At 38.0% G+C, this 23,369-nt stretch overlaps 1 protein-coding gene across 1 annotated transcript in view; it reads left to right on the forward strand.

The window, feature by feature from the left end:
* DNAJC13 (DnaJ heat shock protein family (Hsp40) member C13) overlaps positions 1-23,369 on the forward strand; it is a 121,012-nt gene that overhangs the window by 59,541 nt on the left and 38,102 nt on the right. The window contains exons 24-34 of the mRNA XM_049766484.1: positions 1,753-1,856; positions 1,941-2,100; positions 3,874-3,936; positions 5,702-5,803; positions 7,205-7,309; positions 8,506-8,708; positions 9,919-10,003; positions 14,430-14,584; positions 15,270-15,315; positions 19,406-19,560; positions 21,914-22,115. Of these exons, the coding sequence (XP_049622441.1) occupies positions 1,753-1,856; positions 1,941-2,100; positions 3,874-3,936; positions 5,702-5,803; positions 7,205-7,309; positions 8,506-8,708; positions 9,919-10,003; positions 14,430-14,584; positions 15,270-15,315; positions 19,406-19,560; positions 21,914-22,115 (1,380 nt within the window). The remainder of the gene's footprint in view (positions 1-1,752; positions 1,857-1,940; positions 2,101-3,873; positions 3,937-5,701; positions 5,804-7,204; positions 7,310-8,505; positions 8,709-9,918; positions 10,004-14,429; positions 14,585-15,269; positions 15,316-19,405; positions 19,561-21,913; positions 22,116-23,369) is intronic.

A 23,369-nucleotide genomic window follows, 5' to 3' on the forward strand; every position in this document is an offset into this window, starting at 1 on the left:
TTATTATTATTATTATTATTATTATTATTATTATTTAAACCTCAGGTAGCCTTAAAACTTATTTTTTGTTTCCTGAATTATCATCTAAGTGGACCTTCTCTAACTCCCATTTTAAAATGTGGCCTTTTAGAAAAACCCTCCCTCTCCTTTTCTATTTGACTTCACCTCATAGCACTTTTTTGTTTTACTATTATCCCTGATGACTAGAATAGCATAAAAAGCATACTCTGTATATAATAAAAGGGAAGTAAAAGGTTCAGAATTAATAGATACTAAAATAGAAGTATGATATGTGTTTATTCATACTTGACATTTTTGGTGTTTTTTGGGGGCCTACACCCACTATGCTCAGGGCTCACTCCTGACTCGAAGAGAGCACTTTTGGTGGGGCTTCAGGGACCATATGTAGACATGGAGATTGAATCCGGGTCTGCTGCATACTATACTTCATCCCCATACTTGATTTTACATATTTATATATAAAAATGTTTATTTATATAATGTATGTATATGTATTTAGAAATCAGTTATTTTGGTCTTGAAAAAACAGTTTTATAATATGGCTAGTGTTTTGTTATTTTTTTGTAAATCAGGGTCAGGAGTGATTATCCAGTGGGTAGGGTACTTGCCTTGCAAGTGGCTGACCCAGGTTTAGCCTACAGCATCCCGTATGATACTCTGCCAGATGTAATTCCTGAATAGAGAGACAGGAGTATTTCCTGAACATTGTCAGGTATAGCCCCAAACCAAAAATATCAAAAGGCCAGAGAGATAGATAGTGCAGGATTGCATGCAATCCTGATTCAAACCCTATGCATCACATATGGTTTCCTGAGCACCATCAGGAGTCACTCCTAAACACAGAGTTGAAATACCCACTGAGCACCATTGGGTGCGTCTAAAACACATCCACATATCCCCTTTTTTAATCACCACTCGCAAATACTTCTTAAGCCAAGCAACAAGCAGCCTAACTGAGTCAAGGGTTATAGAGCTGCCCAGGTTTTCTGATCATGGGTTCCTCATGTACCTTCCCCAATTTGTAGCTTGAGGTATTTGATGTACAAAAAGTGCATACTGTGTAAAAATAGGCATATTAGGGAGGACAAGTGTCAATTTCTCCTTGTATTTTTCTCAATTTTACATTTTTATTCTTGAACTCTTTCTAAGTTTAAAATTATTTCCAGATAAAATTTCTTTAAAGAAAAAAGTTGTAAAGTATATTTGATTTGGTGGGAAATTGGAGAGTATCTGACATAGTTTATATAAACTGAACAGATTTTTGTGCTGTATGGGTTCGTCTGTTCTTTGCTTGGTGCTAAGCATAGAAGGGAATGAAGGAGATTACCTTTTAAGTGTATCAGCAGGGTTGAGGATTAAACCCAGGGCTTCATGCATGTGAGCAATGTGCTCCATCATTGAGCCACATCCTTAACCCTAACAGTATTATGGTTTCTTCTTTCCTTAAGTCTTCAGAGCTACCTTATAGTCCTGCAACATTGTTTGTCAGCAGATTTTATAGTCATAAAATTGATATGTAACTCTGATAGGCTATTTTACTGAGGTAGTAAATTATATTAATAGTACTAAAGTACCATGTAATTTTTATTGATATGGTTTTTTTCCTGTGAAAGTTAGTCCATCAAGCAGAGGAAAGAATTTTGAACAAAAATAATGATCAAATACAGTAATGTGGAAATGCTAATTTTATTGTAAGCTAATGGAACATAATTTTCTTTTATTAATATGGAGGTTAAATATGAGTGCCTCGCAGAGGAGATCAAAATAGGGGACTATTATCTGAGATTATTGCTGGAGGAAGATGAAAATGAAGACAGTGGATCAATTAAGAGATCGTAAGGCAATCTTCCTTTCTTGTTGTATTTGTTCTCACTGTATTATAGCTGTTTCTACTATGAACCTCCTTTTCTTAAATCTAGGTATGAATTTTTCAACGAGCTCTATCACCGTTTCCTGCTCACCCCAAAAGTAAATATGAAGTGTTTATGCTTGCAAGCCCTTGCCATTGTGTATGGTCGATGTCATGAAGATATAGGACCTTTTACAGACACAAAATACATTGTTGGAATGTTAGAGAGGGTAAGAATATCATTTAATGAGACCTGTGTGAAAATATCATGGGGTACATGTTATATTTTCAAAATTGAACTTAAATCCCACTTGATCTTACTGCTTCTACTACTTTCATTCACATGATATATGTTAGATGAATAGGAAAACGACTAATAGTTTAGTATTTGTGTCAGCATATATGTAGTTGCTGCTTTTGAACACCTTTTGCTATCTATTTGCTAGTTTTAAACTTGTTTGGATAAACTGAACATGTGTACAGAAGAAATTGGGACTTTCGTAGTTATTTGTACTCTTGGTTTTCCATTTTGGAAAATTCTTAAATGGTGCTAGCCTACTAATTTCAAGTTCTGAAGATAACAAGACTTTTTGGAAAATCAAAAACATGTTTACAAGGAAACATTTATTTTAGTAAGCTTGTGTTTAATTGGAAGATAGAAGAGGAAAAGCACAGATTAATCATTACATCTATCATCCAGCTCAAACTCAAGTGTTAATATTGTTTCAGTTCTAAGGTTTAACTTAGAACAATCGCACCTAATTTTTAAAAGATCACCAGAGCTTGTTATAATTGCCTAGTGTTGGTTATGCATTTTAAGATTAGAAAACTTAATAGGGCCATAAAACATACTTAGGAAATAATAAAACTGCAGATGGAGGGTTGTTTTTTATTTGTTTTTGTTTTTTGAGGGCCACACCGGTGACACTCAGGGGTTCTTGGCTATGCGCTCAGAATTGCTCCTGGCTTGGAGAACTGTATGAGACGCTGGGGGTGGTCGAACTGTGGTTTGTCCTAGGTCAGTCGTGTGCGAGAAAAACACCCTACCACTGCACCACCACTCCAGCTCCAGATGGAGTTTTGTTTTGGTTTGTTTTTTGGTTTTTGGGTCACACCCAGTGGCACTCAGGGGTTGCTCTCAGTTGTACGCTCAGAAATTGCTGTTGGCAGGCTCAGGGGACCATATGGGATGTCAGGACTCAAACCACTGTCCTTATGCATGCAAGGCAAACACCCTGCCTCCATGCTATTTCTCCGGCCCAACCAGATGGAGATTTTTATTGTTTCCTGTCAAACCAAATTATATTGTTAAATTCTGAATTGCTGTTATTTTAGAGAACCTGAGTTCTTAGCATAGAATCTATATTTTAGGTAGGTTTATTTTTCCTGTTGTTATATGAGACATCATTACTGAGTTCCTTTTTTTTTTTTTTTTTTAAATTAGCTTTGGGGCCACACCCATGGTGCTCTGGAGCCAAATCATGACTCAGTGCTCAATGGAACATTGTGTTGCAAGGAAATAAAACCAGGCCTTTGGCATAACAAACATGTGTCATCTCCCTAATATCAATCAGTTCTTGAAATTTTTATTTTGTTCAAGTGTATTATCTAGACTAATTCTTTGTTTAATTTTTGAATATTATTACGGTTATTTATTAATGTTTGTGCTTTTTAAATATCTTCCTGAACTGGAGAGGTTAGTATAGTAGGTAGGTTGCTTGCATTGCATGCAGTCAACCCAAATTTGACCCCTGATGTCTTATGGTTCCCTCCAGGAATGATCCTTTAATGCAGAGCTAGGCGTAAACCCTGAGCACTGCCAGGTGTGACCTAATTTGCAAAGAATATAAGATATTAAGGAATTGGAATGATTTATAGTCTTCTCTGAATCAATGTTTAAAAGATGACATTGTTTCGATTGGCTGTTTGATTTTACCCAGTGATAATAGTTCCTTAATTTTGTTTTTATTCACTATTGACTGCTTTTTAATTTATTTCAATAGTCCACAGATAAACTTGAACGAGATAGATTGATCCTCTTCCTCAACAAGTTGATCCTTAATAAGGTACAGTACTTTTTTCATAAATACGTTTTTGCTTCCAAGTAGGTTACTTAAGTATGTAACAGAATGATCAATTATAGTAATTTGGGTTTATTATCTAGATATTTTTCTTTGTCATGTTTTAAATTACAAAGCTCTGAGGTCTGTGGTTGTGGCTGAGTGCTAGACCACATGTATTAAATGTGTGACAACCTCAGTTAAAGTCCCAGCACTGCAGAACAAAAGAAATTCTGTGATATCAGCTGTTAAAGGGAAACATTTTTCAGACATTCTTTGTACTTTCATATTTTGGGTTTTATTTTTGGTTTTTGAGCAACATTGGTTGTGGTTAGGGCTTATTCCTGGCTCTGCACACTCCTGGTGAGGATCGGGGGACCATGTGATGCTCCAGGGATTGAACCCTGGTTAGCTGCATGCAAGACAAGCACCCTGTCTGATGTACTATCTCACTGGCTCTTGGCCTTAAAGGGATTTTAATTTATTAACATGCATTTTGATGTTGTTATGAAGAATGAAATGAAGTCATTTTAATTCTTCATGTTGCTTTAAATATGTTTGAAGAAGCTGATGCTACTTTATGAAGAATGAATAATATATAACATTAATTTTCAAAATTATATAAAATTAATTTTATAGCTGTTTGTTGTTGAAGCAGAGTAGAGCACAGCTTTGTTTTTATTTGGGGGAGTCACATTGGCAATACTTAGGACCTTTCCCAGCAGTTCTCGGGTGTCTTGGGAGGACCAAATGGTATTGGCGACTGAACTCAGGTTTCAGCTTGTTGACTTCTCTCCCTAGCACACTTTTTGTATAATCAGCTTGTTTCGTTTTAGTCTCAATTTTGTAGATGATGCAATTGTTCTTGATAAAAATGTAATTGATAAATTCTAGGAAAATTTAAATTAAAATGAACTGAAACATTACAAAATACTTATGGGGACTTTGGGGCTATCCCTGGCAGTACCCTAGCTTATTCCTGGTTCAGGGAGCACCCCTGGCATTGCTCTGGGGACCATATGCTTTGCTAAGGGGGCTTAAATTGAGCTTGGCTATATACAAGGCAAGCATTTTCTGTACTTTCTCTCCAGTCCCATTTCTTATTTTATAATCTGATGATTTTGTGTTTGTTAATTGTGAGGGCACATCTGTCAGTGCTGGAGACATGTACTGTTATGCTCAGCAGGAAGGACAGAGGCATAAGGTACTGAGGGTCAGATTCAGCACCTATTACATGCACAGCATGTACTCCCCTTAACCACAGTCCTAGCCCCTAGAAGCTGATTACAAAAGGATATTGTAAAGTGCAGGTTAATTGTAGACTTACACAATTTGCCAGTTTTTACATTCTTTATGTGTTATCTTGAAAATAAGGTTTTGACCTTTTAATCTTTATCTGAATTTCTATTCCTTAAATAGAAAATTCTTGATACACTGAGTAATGCTGTCTGTCATTTATTTCCAAAGAGACTTCAAATAGGGGATGGAGAGATAGTACAACAGGATAGAGATGGTACAACTTGCCTTGCACATGTTTGATCCACATTCTATCCCCCAGTACCCCATATGATACCTTAGTCCCCACCAGGAATGATCCCTGAATGCAGAGCTAGCAGTCAGCTCTCAGAACTGGGTGAGTGTGACCCAGAAAAACAAAAAAAGTAATCAGTTACATACACAGACCGTAGAGATTCCAAATGGTCTGTTACTTGATACTCTTTTAGGATATTAGAAAGATTCTAGATTATGTAAAAGTGTTTTTGTCTTTCAGAAAAATGTGAAGGATCTCATGGATTCAAATGGCATTAGAATTCTCGTGGACTTGCTTACTCTAGCTCATCTCCATGTGAGCAGAGCGACTGTCCCACTGCAGGTATGTTTGCTTCTCTTGTTTTTACAAGAGTAAATAGTCTTTGGGTACATGAAGTCACAGAAATTTGAAAGTATGTCCGTGTTTGCAGCCAGGAGTATATTCCTCCAATTATTATGATATAGATACTGATGCCTAGGAAATTTATGTACAAGAAGTGAAATGACCATTAAGAATAATCCCAGGGGCCGGAGAGATAGCACAGCAGTAGGGCGTTTGCCTTGCAAGCAGCCGATCCAGGATAGATGGTGATTCAAATCCCAGCATCCCATATGGTCTCCCATGCCTGCTAGGAGCAAATTCTGAGCACAGAGTCAGGTGTAATCTCTGAGCACTGCCGGGTGTATACCCCTCCCCCGCAAAAAAAAAATGTTCCCAGATGGAAAGTAACTTTTAAAATACCTGTGCCTCATTTGTCTTTTCAAGTATTCACCTCTTGGACTAGGATATAGCTCCGCAATAGAGCAGTTGTCTTAATGTGTGAAGTTTGACTCTAGCCCAAAACCTCTAGGAAAAAAGGACATTAAAATACTAAAGTGACCATATCTGAGTTCCTTTTTTGAAACAGTGTCAAAGGCAAACGCTTTACCTCCATGCTATCTCTCCGGCCCTGATTTTAAAACTTTTAAATAAAATATTCTAAGTAGCTTGAATATTTTATATGTTATTGTTGTAGCTTCTCAGAAAAACAAATGTATAAAATTTTGATAATTCCTGGGGCCGGAGAAAGCACAGCTGTAGGGCATTTTCCTTGCACACAGCCAACCCAGAACAGATGGTGGTTCAATTCCCAGCATCTCATATGGTCCCCCGTGCCTGCCAGGAGCAACTTTTGAGCACAGAGCCAGGAGTGACCCAAAAAACAAACAAACAAAAAAATCGTGATAATTTCTTGAGATAGGGGAAGAGATTGAGATTAAATATTTAAAAAAACAAACAGGGCCAGAGAGAGAGAGTTCAACAGACTGGCGTATATGTTGTGCACATAAGAGGCCCAGGTTCCATCCCTGACATAGCATCATCCTCTGAGCATGACTGAGCTATCCTGAAGCACAGAATCCAGTGTAATACCAAGTGAATTTTTTTTAAGAGAACTTAGTGCTTTGATCGCAGTATTATTACAATAATATTTGTAATATTCTTTGTTACTAAAATTTTAGTGTCCTGAGAATTTATTAATCATTAAGTTAGGTGTCTTTAAAATATTTACTAAGTAAATTTAGGAAACTATTTACATGAAGTGATTCTTAATCAGACAGTCGTTTCTTTGAACTGTTAGGTAGGCCTAAAATCCTTAACTCTTAAAAATAAGGTCACTTATTCCAAAGAAATCAGTGGAGCTTTCTTATATCTGCTCCCATATATTTCTGCTTTGAAAAATAACTTTTTCCTTTTATATTTTAGAGCAATGTAATTGAAGCTGCTCCAGATATGAAAAGAGAAAGTGAAAAGGAATGGTACTTTGGCAACGCAGACAAAGAAAGGAGCGGCCCATATGGATATCGTGAGGTATGCGTTTGTTGGGAAGGTCAGAGGATTTCTTAAGCCCTGCTTCCTACAATATTTAATACTCTATCAGCAACTCCTCAGAATGCTATTCAATTTCTTTTTTTTTGTTTTTGCTTTTGTTTTTGGGCCACACCCGGCGGTGCTCAAGGGTTACTCCTGGCTGTCTGCTCAAAAATAGCTCCTGGCAGGCATGGGGGACCATATGGGACACCGGGATTCGAACCAACCACCTTTGGTCCTGGATCGGCTGCTTGCAAGGCAAACGCCGCTGTGCTATCTCTCCGGGCTATTCAATTTCTAAATAAAGGATTTGATGTTATTTTTAGTATGTCTCTCCTTTCTCTGTCTCACTAACATACTAATGTTAGATCTCATTTAAAAGTCTCTAATGCTGGGATACAGTTCAGAGGGCATGTGGAAGGCCCTGAGTTCAATCCTGCTGTTGTCCTAGAAGCCCCTTAGCACTGAGATCCAAACATCACTGGTATTATCAAGTCTGAGCACCTACTGGCCCAGTATCTTCTGGAGTGTCCTCTACATCTTGAGCCCAACATGGCTAGGTGTGATTCCTGTTTTAAAAATTAAGAAACAAAGTCAGGGAAGTAGCTCTAAGAGTTGGAACTCATACTTGTGTGCTGGGTTCTGAATTTAATCCCCAATGGGAGCACTGCCAAGCACTACTGGCAGTCACCCAAAATAAATAATAAAAATATTAAATAATTAATAAAAAGCTATTGTTATGGAGGTAGCACTCAAGAATCTCAGTAAATTTTGTATATCAGTTGTCTTCTTAGTAACTATGTCAAACTAGTTCTATGAACAATTAAGTTCTAGTCTACAGACTAGATTGTAAGGTATTTTTATGGCCAAGGGGTACTTTATTTTATGTCCAATTGGTACTTGATATATTGGTACATCTTTTTAGGATATTTTCTTTCCAGGTTTGTTAATTTGGATGTTTTTGTTTTGTTTGGGGGCTTTACCCAGCTGACTGTGCCAAGGGCTTATTCCTAACTGTGCTTTGAGGTATCACCTATGTGGGCTTGGGGCACCATATGAGATGCTAAGAATTGAACTCAAATCGGATAACAACAAAGCAAAATTTTCTTGTTTCTAAATTGTAATCATGAAAGGAAAACTCTACAGACTTTTCCATTTTGTTTTGTCTCTAATAACGATGTCTTTCATTTATTTAGATGCAAGAATTGTGGACCAATGGAGTATTGAATGCAAAAACCAGATGCTGGGCTCAAGGAATGGATGGATGGCGACCCCTTCAGTCAATTCCCCAGCTTAAGTGGTGTCTGTTAGCCAGTGGACAGGCAGTACTTAATGAAACTGAACTTTCTACCCTTATACTGAACATGTTGATCACAATGTGTGGATATTTCCCAAGCAGGTAAATTGCCATTGAGTATATCCCTGGCTAACAGAGACTCTACCATCTTGATCTTCCATATGTGTGGGTACTTTCTCAATGGCAGGAGATGAATTTGGTAATTTAGAACCAAGATGTCTTTTTAGTGGCCTTGAAGGAATGCCACTTTGAAATTTGTAGCTGATTGTGTACAAAGAATAATTTTACCAATTATATGATATAATAGCTATAAACAACTTTTCCTAGAACCTTCAAATGGCATTACCATATTGACGCTGCCTAGCTATAATCTAGCAACAGTATTTTCATGTATCTGTGGATCAGTATGAACATTTTTGAAATAATCATACGACAATCTATATAGACAGTACTGCAAGCTGGCTTTGTATGTATGTTGAGATAACCACTCTTGGTCTAGGTATTTGGATCTCAGTCCATAATATCGAAGGTGAACAACCCATATAACTGATATGAGGAACTTTTCGATTTTTATGGAATATTGTCTTGTGTGCCATTTTGCTCTATTACCATGTAGAAGATATTTTATGATGGGAATTACTGAATATCAACTTTATAATGTTGGAAGTGTTAATGGTTCTAGCTCTTTAACATTCAGATCATAAAACCATACTATCAGTATTTCGTTTTTTTTTTTTGGGGGGGGGGGGCTGAGGTGAGGCCATACTCAGCAATGCTCAGGGATTACTCCTGTGTCTGCTTAGACATCACTTCTGACAATATTAGGGGTACTATATTGGGTGATGGAGATCACAATTGAGTCAGCCCTGTGCAAAGGCAAGTACCCTTCCCACAGTACTATCACTACAGCCCACAATCAGTATTTAGAAGAAATGTAGCATTAACACTATACTTGGAAAATAGCTGAGTGTAGGTAAAGTTTAAGTGTCAGTATACCCTTTGATATACCCTTTGGGGAAATATCCACTGACATTATATTGAACAACACCAAGTTTAATCAATTAAATAATAAATAAGAGTCTTTGGCTCTTCTAGGGCACTGTTTTTCAAGGAAATCTTATGGAAGGAAATGAAGTCATATTAAACAGCCAAATAGATTTAAGACAAAATACCTAATCATGTTCCCAGCTGTATGAGAGCTTAGACTTCATTAACAAAAAAGTAAGGTAACATGCTTCATGCCTAGTAGAATGTCTAACCATACCTTTTTCAATTAGTAGAACAAGTGTTGACCTTAGGAAATTCTTTCTAGGGATCAAGATAATGCCATTATTCGGCCTTTACCCAGAGTGAAAAGATTGCTGTCCGACAATGCTTGCCTTCCTCATATTATACAGGTGAGTAATTTTTATGTTATCAAGTTAGGAACAGTGTTTGGAGAATTCTTTTCCTATGTGTAATTTACTGTAAATGCATTTCTTCTGTATTATTTATTTCATTTACTAAAGACCTGAACCTTGTTTTGCATTTCTCTTTTACTCTTTTTTTTTTGGTTTTTTTGGGTCACACCCGGCGGTGCTCAGGGGGTTACTCCTGACTCTATGCTCCGAAGTCTCTCCTGGCAGGCTCGGGGGACCATATGGGACACCGGGATTCGAACCACTAACCTTCTGCATGCAAGGCAAACACTTTACCTCCACGCTATCTCTCCGGGCCCTCTCTTTTACTCTTGAACTGAGTTGATATTTTAAATATATACTTAATTTCTTTCTACCTCCCTCTTTTAATCTCTTCTATCTGTTCCTCTCATATTTTCTAAATAAGTTTCACTTCAGAAAAGAAAAAGGTCAACAGTTTTGCCCTCTTTTCTTCAGATTCTCTTTCCAGTTACATTTTATCAGGAAAAACTGCTTATCCAAAGTATTAAGTTAAAATAAGACTGGATATCCTGAGGTCCCTTTTAGTTTTTTCTTATAATTTTGCTCATTTGGAATTAAGTTTCCTAAATTCCAGGTTAGCATTGAAACTTAAGTCAGTCCCAGAGGGTTCAAGTCAGGTCTCCTTCCTATCTACTCCTTGCTGTATTATAAAATTAAAGTCAAATAATTTTTGTAACAGAATATGATAATGCATAACACATTCAGTGAGCAAAGGAATTCATGAAAATATATAATCATTGAGATTCAATTTTTGATTTATATAGATTGATGGTCATAATTATATGTTGCAAACCATGCTTTTTTCAGGTCTGATTTTTTTAGAAGTTTATCTGCAAGGAAGTCTATTTTTTAGTTCGTTTAATTTCCAGGTGTTTGAGTATTTTTTCCTCCATTTCTGTTTATAACTGCCATTCTTGGCATCAAGGTCTGTGAGGCAAATTGATACAATTTTTTCATGTAAAATCTAATTTTTTATATTCGTACCACATGGCTTGGCTTTAAAATCTGTGCCAGTAACTTGTGCCATTTGTACCTATTATTGTACATTGGTATGAAAAGAATGCTACTAAGTTTCCACATTTCAATATTTATAGGTACCTAGTATCTGTAAGCACTGATAAAAAAAAACTTTGTTTTGGAGCCACAACCAGCAATGCTCAGGAGTATCTCCTGGCTCTGCACTCAGAAATTGCTCCTAGCAGACTGGGGGGAGGGGGGCGGGGGGGGGGGACCATCTGGGATGCCAGGAATTAAACCAGGGTCCATCCCATGTCGGCCTCATGCAAGGCAAAAGCCCTACTGTTGTGCTATCATTCTGGCCTCTGATGAAAAATGTTTTAAATTATACCAGTCACCTGGGGCCGGAGAGATAGTATGGAGGTAAGGCGTTCACCTTGCATGTAGAAGGACGGTGGTTCAGATCCCGGCATCCCATATGGTACCCCGAGCCTGCCAGGAGCAATTTCTGAGCTAGAGCCAGGGATAACCCCTGAGTGCTGCTGGATGTGACCCAAAAACCAAAAAAAAAACTATGCCAGTCAACTAGCAGCTCTCCAACCCAGACCATTGTTTCTGATATAAATTTATCATTGTCTAAAAATTCTGTGAACCTTTCTGTTTTGAACATTTGCTTCAGATGTTTACAGAAAAGAGCACTATAGTTATGGTTCTTCACACTTCATCCATCCCCATACTCATCCCCTAGCCCAGAGGATCTGGAAGCTGCTTCTGCAGATGGAGGAAGAAGTACTGGTTTGCTGTTTTGTTCCCTCTCAACATGTAGACAAAGGACTGGGTCTAGAAAAGCTGCCTCTCCCAAATCCTTGTCAAGATTTTAGAAACTGAAGGAAATAATATGCATATGTAACTGAATTTCACTCTAGAAAGGGATGACTGAAAATTTAAAAGATATGGTCAAGAACTGTAGTGATAGCACAGTGGTAGGGTATTTATCTTGCACCTGTCTGACCTGGGACGGACCCAGGTTCAATTCCCAGCATCCCATATGGTCTCCTGAGCCTGCCAGGAACGATTTCTGAGCACAGAGCCAGGAGTAACCTGCTTCAAAAAAGATATGGCCAATATAACATAAAACTTTGTGGAGGAAGTTATTTTTTATTTGTTCATTTGGGGCCACACCTGGTGACTCTCTGAGATTATTCCTGGCTCTGTGCTCAGAAATCACTCCTGGCAGGCTTAGGGACTATAGGAAATTCCGAAAACTGAACCCAGGTTGGCCACCTACAAAATAAATGCCCACTGTGCTATTTGCTCAGACCATAGGAACAATTTGTTTTTGGGTCACACCCGGCAGGGCTCAGGGGTTCCTCCTAGCTCTATGCTCAGAAATCGCTCCTGGCAGGCTCGGAGGACCATATGGGATGCTGGGATTCAAACCACCATCCTTCTGCATGCAAGACAAATGCGCTACCTCCATGCTATCTCTCCAGCCCAGGATGAATATTTTTAACCAGAAAATTTTACTAGTAGCTGATAATACTAAGGAGATTAATTTCATTTTAATTAATACATTTTTAATTGAATCATCATGAGACTCAGTTATAAATTTGTTCATGGGTTGAGTTTCAGTTATACAATGTTCTAACTAACACCTGTCCCTTCACCAGTTCACACTTCACGCCACTAGTGTCCTCAGTTTCTTTCCCTCCTGACTTTCCCCCCTGCCTCTATGGCATTCTCTCTTAGAGGTGAATTTGATTGATAAATCTGACTTTTAGTAGTTTTTATCAACTACACTGCTAAGGTCAAGAAAGCTAATTTTGTTTTTCCTTTGAACTTTTGGTGTCTTGGGAGACTTCCAGTCTAGTTCATAGTTAGGCTACTATAGTGAGGTTCTCAAGAGCATAATCTGTGTTGGTTGGTATAGATCTCCATGCTTCATTTGACTTCTGAATGGCTGCTCTTTCCTGGATTTTCAAAGTGGCCTCAGATGCTATGTTTACTAGTATGGCTATAATTTCAAATATTCAGATTTTTACTGCTAGTTCCTAGATATTTGTTAGAATGAAATCCAAATCTGAACCACCATCACTGTTCTCACTAGGGTGATTCTATGTCACTATTTGTAACATTTCTTACTATTTGTTACTATTTGTAACTATTGTAACATATAGTCACTATTTGTGACTATTTGTAAGGTGGGGAGAAAGGGCTCAAAACCCTAGACCACTGGTAAAGATTCTTTGCCTTGTAAAGTTTAGACCTGTTCCAGTCGTCCCTGATAATCCTTTCAATAATTTTTCTGGTTCCTATTTATACATGCCATAGCTTTTGGTACTTTTTGATAGTAGAAATGCAATGGTACTCAGTTACCCTAGTAATGCTCAGGGATCACTCCTGATGGGTTTGGGGGACCATATAGGATGCTGGGGGTGAACCCAGGTCAGCTGCAAGGCAAATGCTCTACCTGTGTTCTCTCTCTCCCTCTCTCCTCTCTCCTCTCTCTCATCCCATCTAGATTTATTCTTTAAAGTGAGAGTTATTCTCTGTATATACTCTGAGAGTTTTCATATAGTTGTCAGGGGATTCTGCTTGTCAACTTGGTTATATATGTCAACTCAATGGAACTGAGGCTAGGCCAAAGCATGGTTCCTTCTGTTCCTCAGTCCCCCTTTACCACCCATCCGCATCTCCCCATTAATGAAGTTATTCAGGATAATGTGTGGAAAGCAATATTACTGGTGGCCCTGATGGCACAGCTTCAGAATATTCAGGTTTTTTCTGAATGTTTGATCAGTTCTCAGTACTTTGCTGTCTACATTAATAATTGTAAAATGGGGGAGGAGGGAGATTTGGGACATTGATGGTGGGAATGTTGCACTGGTGAAGGGGGTGTTCTTTATATGACTGAAACCAAACTACAATCATATTTGTAATCAAGGTGTTTAAATAAAGATATTAATAAAAATAATAATTGTAAAATGAATCTTCTATTTTGTGTGTTGGTAGGGGCAGTGGGGAATTCAGGAGACCCAGGATTCTGGGGACTCTCTTGGCTGCTCTCAGCCAACCTGACTGTTCAGTGCTTGTGTCAGAGGATGCAGAGATTGCTGCTGGCTCCTGCAGTGACAGGGATGATCCAGGCCAACCGTCAGTTCTTGGGGAGCATGCAGTCCTGAAGATTGAACCAGGACTGGCTGTAATTTAATCCCTGTGATATTTTTCTGGCTCTAAAATGACTAATCTTTTTTAATACTTTTGGGAACAGTAAACAAGATAATTGAGTACAGAATTTTATTTTTGTACCAATACATAGTGTAAGAAATTAAGAAATTACAACCTCAGTGCATGAAATGGCATAAACCTAAAATGGATGATGGAATCACAATGATCTGGTAACAGAATTCTTTCTTTCTTTCTTTAGCTACTGCTGACTTTTGACCCAATCCTTGTGGAGAAGGTTGCTATTTTGTTGTACCATATCATGCAAGATAATCCACAATTACCTCGACTCTATCTTAGTGGAGTATTTTTTTTTATCATGATGTATACAGGGTCTAATGTGCTTCCTGTTGCTCGGTAAGAATTCTATATTGTTTAATTATCTTTTGTATGATCATTGCTTTCATTTTTTGTTATAAAGCAATTTAATCACATCCCCTTCATCCTAATACCTGTGCCTTGGGAGGTTTGGGGTGGGAGACTTGTGATCTGACCTGTCACTGAAAGCTAAAGAAATGAAACAGAGGTCAGAAAGGGGGAAAATGACTTAGAATTATATACTTTGCCACATCTAACAAAGACTTATTTATTTATTGTTTTTTTTTGGGAGGCCACACCCGGTGATGCTCAGGGGTTACTCCTTGCTCTGCGCTCAGAAATCGCTCCTGGCTTGGGGAACCATATGGGATGCCAGGGGATCGAACCGCGGTCCATCCTAGGCCAGCACTGGCAAGGCAGACACCTTACCACACCTCGACACTGCTCTGGCCTTAACAAAAGACTTTTATTTATATCTTGTATTTCATATAACTTTATTTATGCAATTATACATTTAATTTTTAAGTAATTTTTTATAATTAGTTGTCCTTTTTTGTCTTTCTAATTCATTTAAATTTGTGCCTTAATTTGAAATTAAATAGTTTGGGAGGACAGATTTATTAGTTACCGTTTATGGATTTTATAAATTAATGATATAATCTTGTAGAAAATTAAGTTTACCATGTAAACTGGTTCCATAAATCATAATTTATCTTTTTTCTAGGTTTTTGAAGTACACACATACCAAACAGGCTTTCAAGTCAGAGGAGGTAAGCCAGATTAATCCTCTGAATGCATATCACATAGTATATGGCAAGGAAATTTGGCACCAGTTTCCTGAGAGGTGTGTGTTTATTAGGCTATAAGCACTTGCAGGCAGATCTTGTTTTCTTCTTTTTCTTTATTTTAACATTTCTTGTGGTAACTTGCATATGAATATCTTAGCTGATATTTTCTAAATTAAAATGTGTGATTTCCCTTTGCCTTAATTTTGAAGTTACAGGGTCAGAGAGAGCTCAAAGATCTAGATGCATGCTCTGCATGTGGGAAGCCCGTTCAAATCCTGACTGCCTGGTTCCCCTAAGCACAGAGCCAGGAATAAACACCAAAAAGCAGCATATATCGATATATTGTAGTTGCAAGTATTAATAATAATCTGATAGCACTATTAATATAACCTGTGTTCCAGGTGGTGTAAAATTTATATTGATTTTTTTTTGTTTTGTTGAACGGCCCATCCCTGACTAGGTTAGGCCTCTGGAGTTGCTTCTGATAGCTGTCAGGGGACTACACAATGCTCAGGCTTACCTCATGCAGAGACTGGACTCTAGCACTTTGAGCTCTTCTCCATCCATAGATTGGTAATTTGAATAAATAATTCATTATTATATCTGAGCACCATATACATAGCTAGCATTCAGTGAAACTCCAACTTTTCATTCACATCTTGAAATTATCAGGTGTGCAAAGGTCTAGTTTGGGGTTTTATTTGGCTTTCTTGGCAGTGTTCAGGGGGCTTAGGGAACAATCCCAGTGACACCAAGGTAACTGGATTGTATGAGTTCAGTGCTTGTTGGAGAAGTGTTATAAGGCCGTTAGGGCTATACCTGGTCTTTTACTGGGGATTATGTGGTTACAGGAATCAAACTCAGGATTCCCAGCTCATCTATATCCTTGTCCTGGGTTTCTGTATTGGAGCTGTTCATTTGTTTGTTTATGGTGCCGGGAATTAAACCTGGCACCATAAATACATGTAAAGGGTAGATCTCTATTACTTAACTGACACCTACATTCCTGGTGAACAAAGTAATTTTTCAGGTGCTTAAAGTATTCTTGGCAGTTTCACTGAGGAGATAAAGTAGTGAACAATGAGACCAATCCATGTGATGTGACTTTTGAAAACATAATTGAGGGATTTATCAAGGTTTATTTGTTTTTTCATGTCACAGTGATTTTCAGATTTTACTGGGATCCAAGTAAACTATAACCAGACCATGCTTAGGAGACTAACCAAGAAATGTCACCTCATGACTTTGACAGTAACCACTAGATCAAGCCACATAGTTTTATTTTGGTTTTGGTGGTGAAGAGATATTTCCCAGCCAGTGGTGAGGGAATCTGAGTGTGAGAAGAACCACTCCTGGGGATGCTTGACCTGGTAGTGCAGGCCTGATGTGCAGTAGTCAGACCTGGTAGTGCTAATTGGATCCCCCAGGCTAGCAGCTGAAGGGGAAGTGGGAGCATGTCTAAATGATGTGAGGGAGTTAGCTCAGTGCTTAGCCTGGAAGGCATGTCCTTTAGCCCTTTGAGCTATTATATTACTCTAGCCTCAAACCCATGTTTAATTGAATAAGAATTAAACATTTTCTGTTTGGGGTTCTTTTGCCCACACAAACAACATGGGTGTGCAAACATTGCTAGAAACAATGAATTTATTACATGCTTAGTCTTCAATTAGCTTTTGGTCATAGCCCATTTAGAAACTTTCTACCATTCATTGTCAGATTTTTACGACTCCCTCATTCTGTTACTTGACCCATATAGTTGTGTTCCACAGTTTAGGAAACTAAGCAGACAGTGAGGTTGTAAAAGAGTAATCTAAATAAAGAGATATCATGATTGTAATTTACATTTATTTCAAATTAAAAGTAAAAACTGGAAAAAATTAAAACATTGCCTCTTGGGCCATGAAGGTGGCTCATCCACTGTGAATGTGGGCACCCAGATTCTATCCCCAGCACTGCTTGGTCCACTGAACTCTGTTAAGTGTGATCCAAAAACAAATCGCATGTATATAAATAATTTTAAATAACAGTATTTTGGGTAAGTTCAACAGAACAGTGGAGTTTAGTTTTGTTTTGTTTGAGAGGAAACACACCTGCTGGTGCTCAGGGTTCACACCTGATGGAAATCAGGTTCCCGTGATTGAACTCTGGTCATCCATATTTAAGACCAATACCTCACCTACACTGCCCTTTCTTTCCAGCCCATTGTTTACAGAAGAACTTGTATATAAAGAAATTGCCAAATAATTTTATATATAGTTTATTTCGTTTTTGGGGACACACCTGTCTAGAAGGAAATAAAAGAAGTATTTTTAGTCTTTAATATTTGATTTCCAAGGGCTAGAGTGATAGCACAGTGGATAGGGCATTTGCCTTGCACGCAGCCAACCCGGATTTGATTCCCAGATGGTGCCTGAGCCTGCCAGGAGTGATTTCTAAATGCAGAGCCAAGAGTAACCCCTGAGCGCCATTGGGTGTGACCCATAGACCAAACAAATATTTAATTTTCATCACGTAAAGAGATTTTAAAATCTAGTATGATAAATTATGAGCACTATTCTGACTCCATTTCACTCACTAGATGATAGAGTTCTTAATATCAGTAATTAGCATTACTGTGGATCAGAATTCTCCATTAGAATGTTAGCCACACTTCATGAGGACAAGCTCTTTGAGATCTTCACTTTCTGGACTGAATTTCTGAAATTAGAAACAGGTGAAAGCAGTCGCTATAGCTAATAACTTAACAGTGTGAAAGGCTTGGTAGAGTCTTGTGCTGTCTATAGTATGGACAGCACCTGGAACAAGAGGAGTCTTAATAGACTCATGGGACTAGAGGGGATTAGTTCCAGCTTCAATTTACGTCATGACAGTTTATGTATGCACCTTTCCTTTCACATTTTGCTTCGTTTTCAACTAAAACTCGAGTATATAACTGAAAACTAGGAAGAAATGAAGGACACATCGAAAATTTAAAAAAAAAATCTTATGTTCATTGATTAAAAGGACTAACATTAAATTGGCTATATTGGGGCTGTAGAGATAGTACAGCGGCAGGGCATTTACCTTGCACATTGCTGACCCAGGACGAATCTGAGTTCAATCCCCAGATTGAAATCGCCAGGAGCGATTTCTGAGTGCATAGAAAGGAGTAACCCCTGCATGTCAATGGGTGTGCCTACCCCACCCCCCAAAAAAGGCCATAATTAACTAATATGGGATATATATATTCAATGCAGTCTCTATCAAAGTCTCAACAACATTCTTCACAGAAAAAGAAGAAAATTTATTTGGAACCTATAGCCAAAATAATCCTGAATAAATGAAAAATAGACATACCACATTTCCTGACTTTAAGCTATGCTGCAATGCAATAGTAATCAAAACAGCATGATACTGAATTGAAAATGATACATAGACCAGTAGCTAGAATTGAGAACCTAGAAATCTGTATATAACTTGACAGATAACTATGGTAAATAAGCTAAGAACTGTGGGGAAAGAAAATATTCCTTAAGAAGTAGTGATGAAGACATGGAGTGATAGTACAGTGGGTAGGATGTATGCCTTGAATGTGGCCAAATCATGGTTTGATCTCCAGCAGCCCATATGGTCCCCAAAGTACTGCCAGGGGTAATTCTTGAGTACAGAGCTGAGTTAGGAGTAACTGCTTGAGCATTGAAGGGTGTGACCCCCATATTAAAAACCAGTGTGCTTCAATAATAATTTTTAAATCCTCCCCCAAATAAATGTCATTTGTTCAGTCATTTCCTTTGCTTAAAAGCTTTCCAACCCGGGCCCGGAGAGAGAGCACAGTGGTGTTTGCCTTGCAAGCAGCCGATCCAGGACCTAAGGTGGTTGGTTCGAATCTTGGTGTCCCATATGGTCCCCCATGCCTGCCAGTAGCTATTTCTGAGCAGACAGCCAGGAGTAACCCCTGAGTACCGCCGGGTGTGGCCCAAAAACCAAAAAAAAAAAAAAAAAAAAGCTTTCCAACCCTAATTAGATAAAATGCATTTTTTAAAAATTAAGATTGTTTCAGTGTTTCTGACTTTTCCTTTATTTTGTTTTAAAGACAAAAGGACAAGATATTTTTCAGCGAAGTATACTTGGACATCTTCTACCAGAAGCAATGGTTTGTTACTTGGAAAATTATGAGCCTGAAAAGTTTTCTGAGATTTTTCTAGGAGAATTTGATACCCCAGAAGCAATTTGGAGCAGTGAAATGAGGTAAATAACCAGTTGATTGTATTTTATATTCAACATTTTTGTATGTTGCAGTCTGATTTAACTTCTGCTAAAAATAAATTGATTTGTCTATTTGTATCATGTAAAAGCTACAGTAGTCTCAGTGCCAAATCAAATGATAGAATAGAAAAATTTGTTCTATCATAATTGACAAAAATACTGTTACTTAAAAAAAAATACTGTTACTTTACTAGAACATTGCATAAGTATAAAGTCTTTGGGGGAGAGAGGATCCACACTCAGCTGTACTGTTAGTAAGCTGTACTTACTCCTGGTACTGAGCTCAGGTCATTTCTAATCAAGCTTGGGGGACTATTTGAAGTGCTGGGGGGTTGAACTGGAGTTGGGCATATGTAGTACAAGCACCTACACTCTTGTACTATCTCCAGCCTTAAGGGTAAAGTGGTAATACACTGGTGCTAATTATAATTATAATTAAACTGAAAATTATAAGCAATGAAATAATATGTAGAGGATATATAGGATTGGTGCTGAAGAGGTAGTTCAAAGGACTAGTGTACTTGATTTGCATGCAGGAAGGCCAGGTACAATCTTCAGCATCACAGGATGCCCAGATGCTGCTGGGAACAATCCCTGAGCAACATACTAGTTATAGTCCCTGACTAATACCAGATATGGTACAAATAAATAAAAATATAGATAGATTGAATGAATTAAGAGAGATACCTCTGGGTAATTAGAACTGTACTTCACTAATTCAAAACTAACAAAGATCAGTATCAGAACAAAGATTTTCCAAAATCATCTTCCTAGCAAGCATATTATGACTTAACCTGAGGTTTGCATTCACAACCTTATTTGTAAGAGATTGCCATTTGATAATCTACAAAAGAGACCTGGAAGCAATGCCGTTGTCCACCCAGGTTCTACCTAGATATGGCTTCCTCATTCCAGTGTCAAAACTGTCTCCTTGCAGAGAGGCCATTAAGTTCTTTTTCTCATGGCAGTTCAACTTCTGGATGGAAATTCAAGCTTACCTTCTCACCCATACTGCCACCTGCTGTTTGCCTGGCTTCTCATAGTTTGATCTATATTATAGGCTTGGGGTATACTGCCTGCCAAGTTAAATATATATTCTGAGTGATAGTTTGACTCTTCATTTGGTAACAAGTTTAAGGAATACAAATTGCTAAGTGTTCCTACATGATGCTGACCTGTGAGACTGGTTGATAAGAATTTTCTCTCTAAAATTTCTCTCTAACATCTCTAAAAGATGTTAATGTTCTTTATACTAATATACCATATTTTCCAGCATATAAAACGACTGGGCGTATAAGACGACCCCCTACTTTTCCTGTTAAAATATAGGGCTTGTGCTATATTTGCCTTATAAGACTACCTCTCTTTTAACACACACCAAATGAAAATTAAAAAATGTAAGAGAAAAAAAATAGAACCCTCAAAGGTTAACAGTTATATGTTTAATAAAACTAGACTTTGGGGTACCAACAGTCATTTTACATTTGTCATTTATAGTGAGTAGCTATGATTTTTTAATTGTGATCTACATTGAGAGCAGGGGGAGGGGGTTCCTCCAAGAGCAGCTGGCTAGGGTGCAGTGAATAATAGACAGCTAGAGGGAAACAGAGCACCTTCTCTTTGTCCCATAAAAGCTGAACAGAGGACTGAGCACCAGAAAGCCGCATACTGGTGGCTGGATGAAATAAGGCGCTTGATAACTCAGCTCCTCTGTGTGCCCTGAAAGATGAATCAGGACAAGTAGAGAATTGAGCTATCACTCATCCCTGCAGCTGATGGGATGCAGTGGTAAGAGGGGGGTGAATCACTCATCCCTGAAACTGGAGTAAGTTTTAGCATGCCAAATACCTGCGTATAAGATGACCCCCAACTTTTAAGAAGTTTTTCATGGGTTAAAAAGTCACCTTATATGCCGGAAAATATGGTAATCAAATTTTGACTTAGATGAGGACCTGATCCTGAAGTCTGGTAGGTTAAGTAAAATAAAGACCGTGCCATCTGCTCTTTGTTCTGGTGGAAAATTTTAGTTCTCTAGAGACACCTTCATTCATGCAGACTCTACTGGCTTACTTGCCAGTGATTGATTTCTCAACAGGAAGACTGAGAACATCAACCTTTTATTCTGTGGTCTTTTTAATAGATAACTATTACCAATAGGCTTCTATCCATTGACTATTTTTACATAATGAGTTCGGCAAAACCAGGTAGCATTTTCATAAGCTTTACTAGTTGACTTACTCTACAGCAGAGCCATTTAATTATATTTTATGATTACCTCTTTTTTTTAGACATGAATAATCCTTTCATTAATGCTTAAAGTTTTTTATCATTGTAGGCGCCTAATGATAGAGAAGATTGCTGCCCACCTTGCTGATTTCACACCTCGTCTTCAGAGCAATACAAGAGCACTTTATCAGTATTGTCCAATCCCAGTCATCAACTATCCACAACTCGAAAATGAACTGTTTTGTAATATTTATTACCTCAAACAACTTTGTGATACACTCCGGTTTCCAGATTGGCCAATTAAAGACCCAGTAAGTCAACAGATGGGTTTGTACCTTCTTATTTCAAGAGAATTTGACCCAGGGAAATATCTTTTAATATGGTCTGGGGCAGCTCAGTGCAGGCACTGAAACTGTAAGTTCAATCCTCAATACACATCACAGACCATAAGAAATCTCTGGTGTCACAACAGAGTACCATCTCTAGCACACCACCACTAGCTGTGTGCATGTACACAACCAGATGTTTGGCCCCTGGTGATGGTTACAGCCATTGCTAGAACACAACTAAAGTCTGTGAGGCCTACATTCCCCTCAGCACCTCATGGGTATGGCAGCCAGTTGTAGGACTTGGTGGCAGAATCCCCTGCCCACTCCCTTAGTGAAAACTGTAGCATCCTTCAGTGTTTGCCAGTACTTTAGTCTGTATAACAGAATAAATCATTCTGTTTGGGAATATCTTAACTGGAAAGTAAGTTTCTGAGGGAGTGGAATAACAAGAACTTCAAGTCTTATTATTGCTTTATTTTTTCTCTGAAAAAGAAGAAAACAAATGGTTTTATTTACCAAGCTATCATAATCATAAGTGATAATGGCTTATGGAAAATTTTCTTTATAGCAGATAAATTAAACCCATATGTTGGAGATAGGAGACTTGAATTGGAGTCTTAGTTCAGCCATTAGCAGCTCTATAGATTACACTGTTGCTTGAATTTTCTAAGGATTAGTTATGGTAACATCACTGCAAATAGTGATAAAGCTACTCTTTAACTGTGATTAGGGAAGTTACATGCATTTTCTGTAAGACTTGCATAGATGACATATATAGATTATTCTAAGGGTCACCTTATTTGTATATAAGTAACTACAGGGTCTTTCACAATACAGTATCCTTGGGACAATCCCACACAACTTGAGCCCTTGGTTATTACAGTAATCCTGCAGTAAAATCTGGAGACTCCAGCTTTTCTGTTACGGTAACAAATTAAACCATTATCATACCAGAAGATGTAAGAGTGGCTGCCTATTACTGTCTCTTTACAGTCCTGCAGCCAACTGGTAAGCCAGGAGGCTTAGCTACTTATTCTGAAATAAACATGAGGGAGATAAGTCAGTTCTTGGCACCGGCATCGATTATTAACTGGGAAGCATGCAGCAGTCTAAGGCTCTCATTGTTTTGTCTATTGAAATTCGTAAAAGATTTAATGAGGCTGGAGGGTAGAACAGCAAACGGAGCCCTTGCCTTGCATGCTGTTTACTGGATTCTTTCCTCAGTACTGTGTATTG

This window comes from Suncus etruscus, chromosome 20 (assembly GCF_024139225.1).
Source record: "Suncus etruscus isolate mSunEtr1 chromosome 20, mSunEtr1.pri.cur, whole genome shotgun sequence".
NCBI classification, from domain to species: Eukaryota; Metazoa; Chordata; class Mammalia; order Eulipotyphla; family Soricidae; genus Suncus; species Suncus etruscus.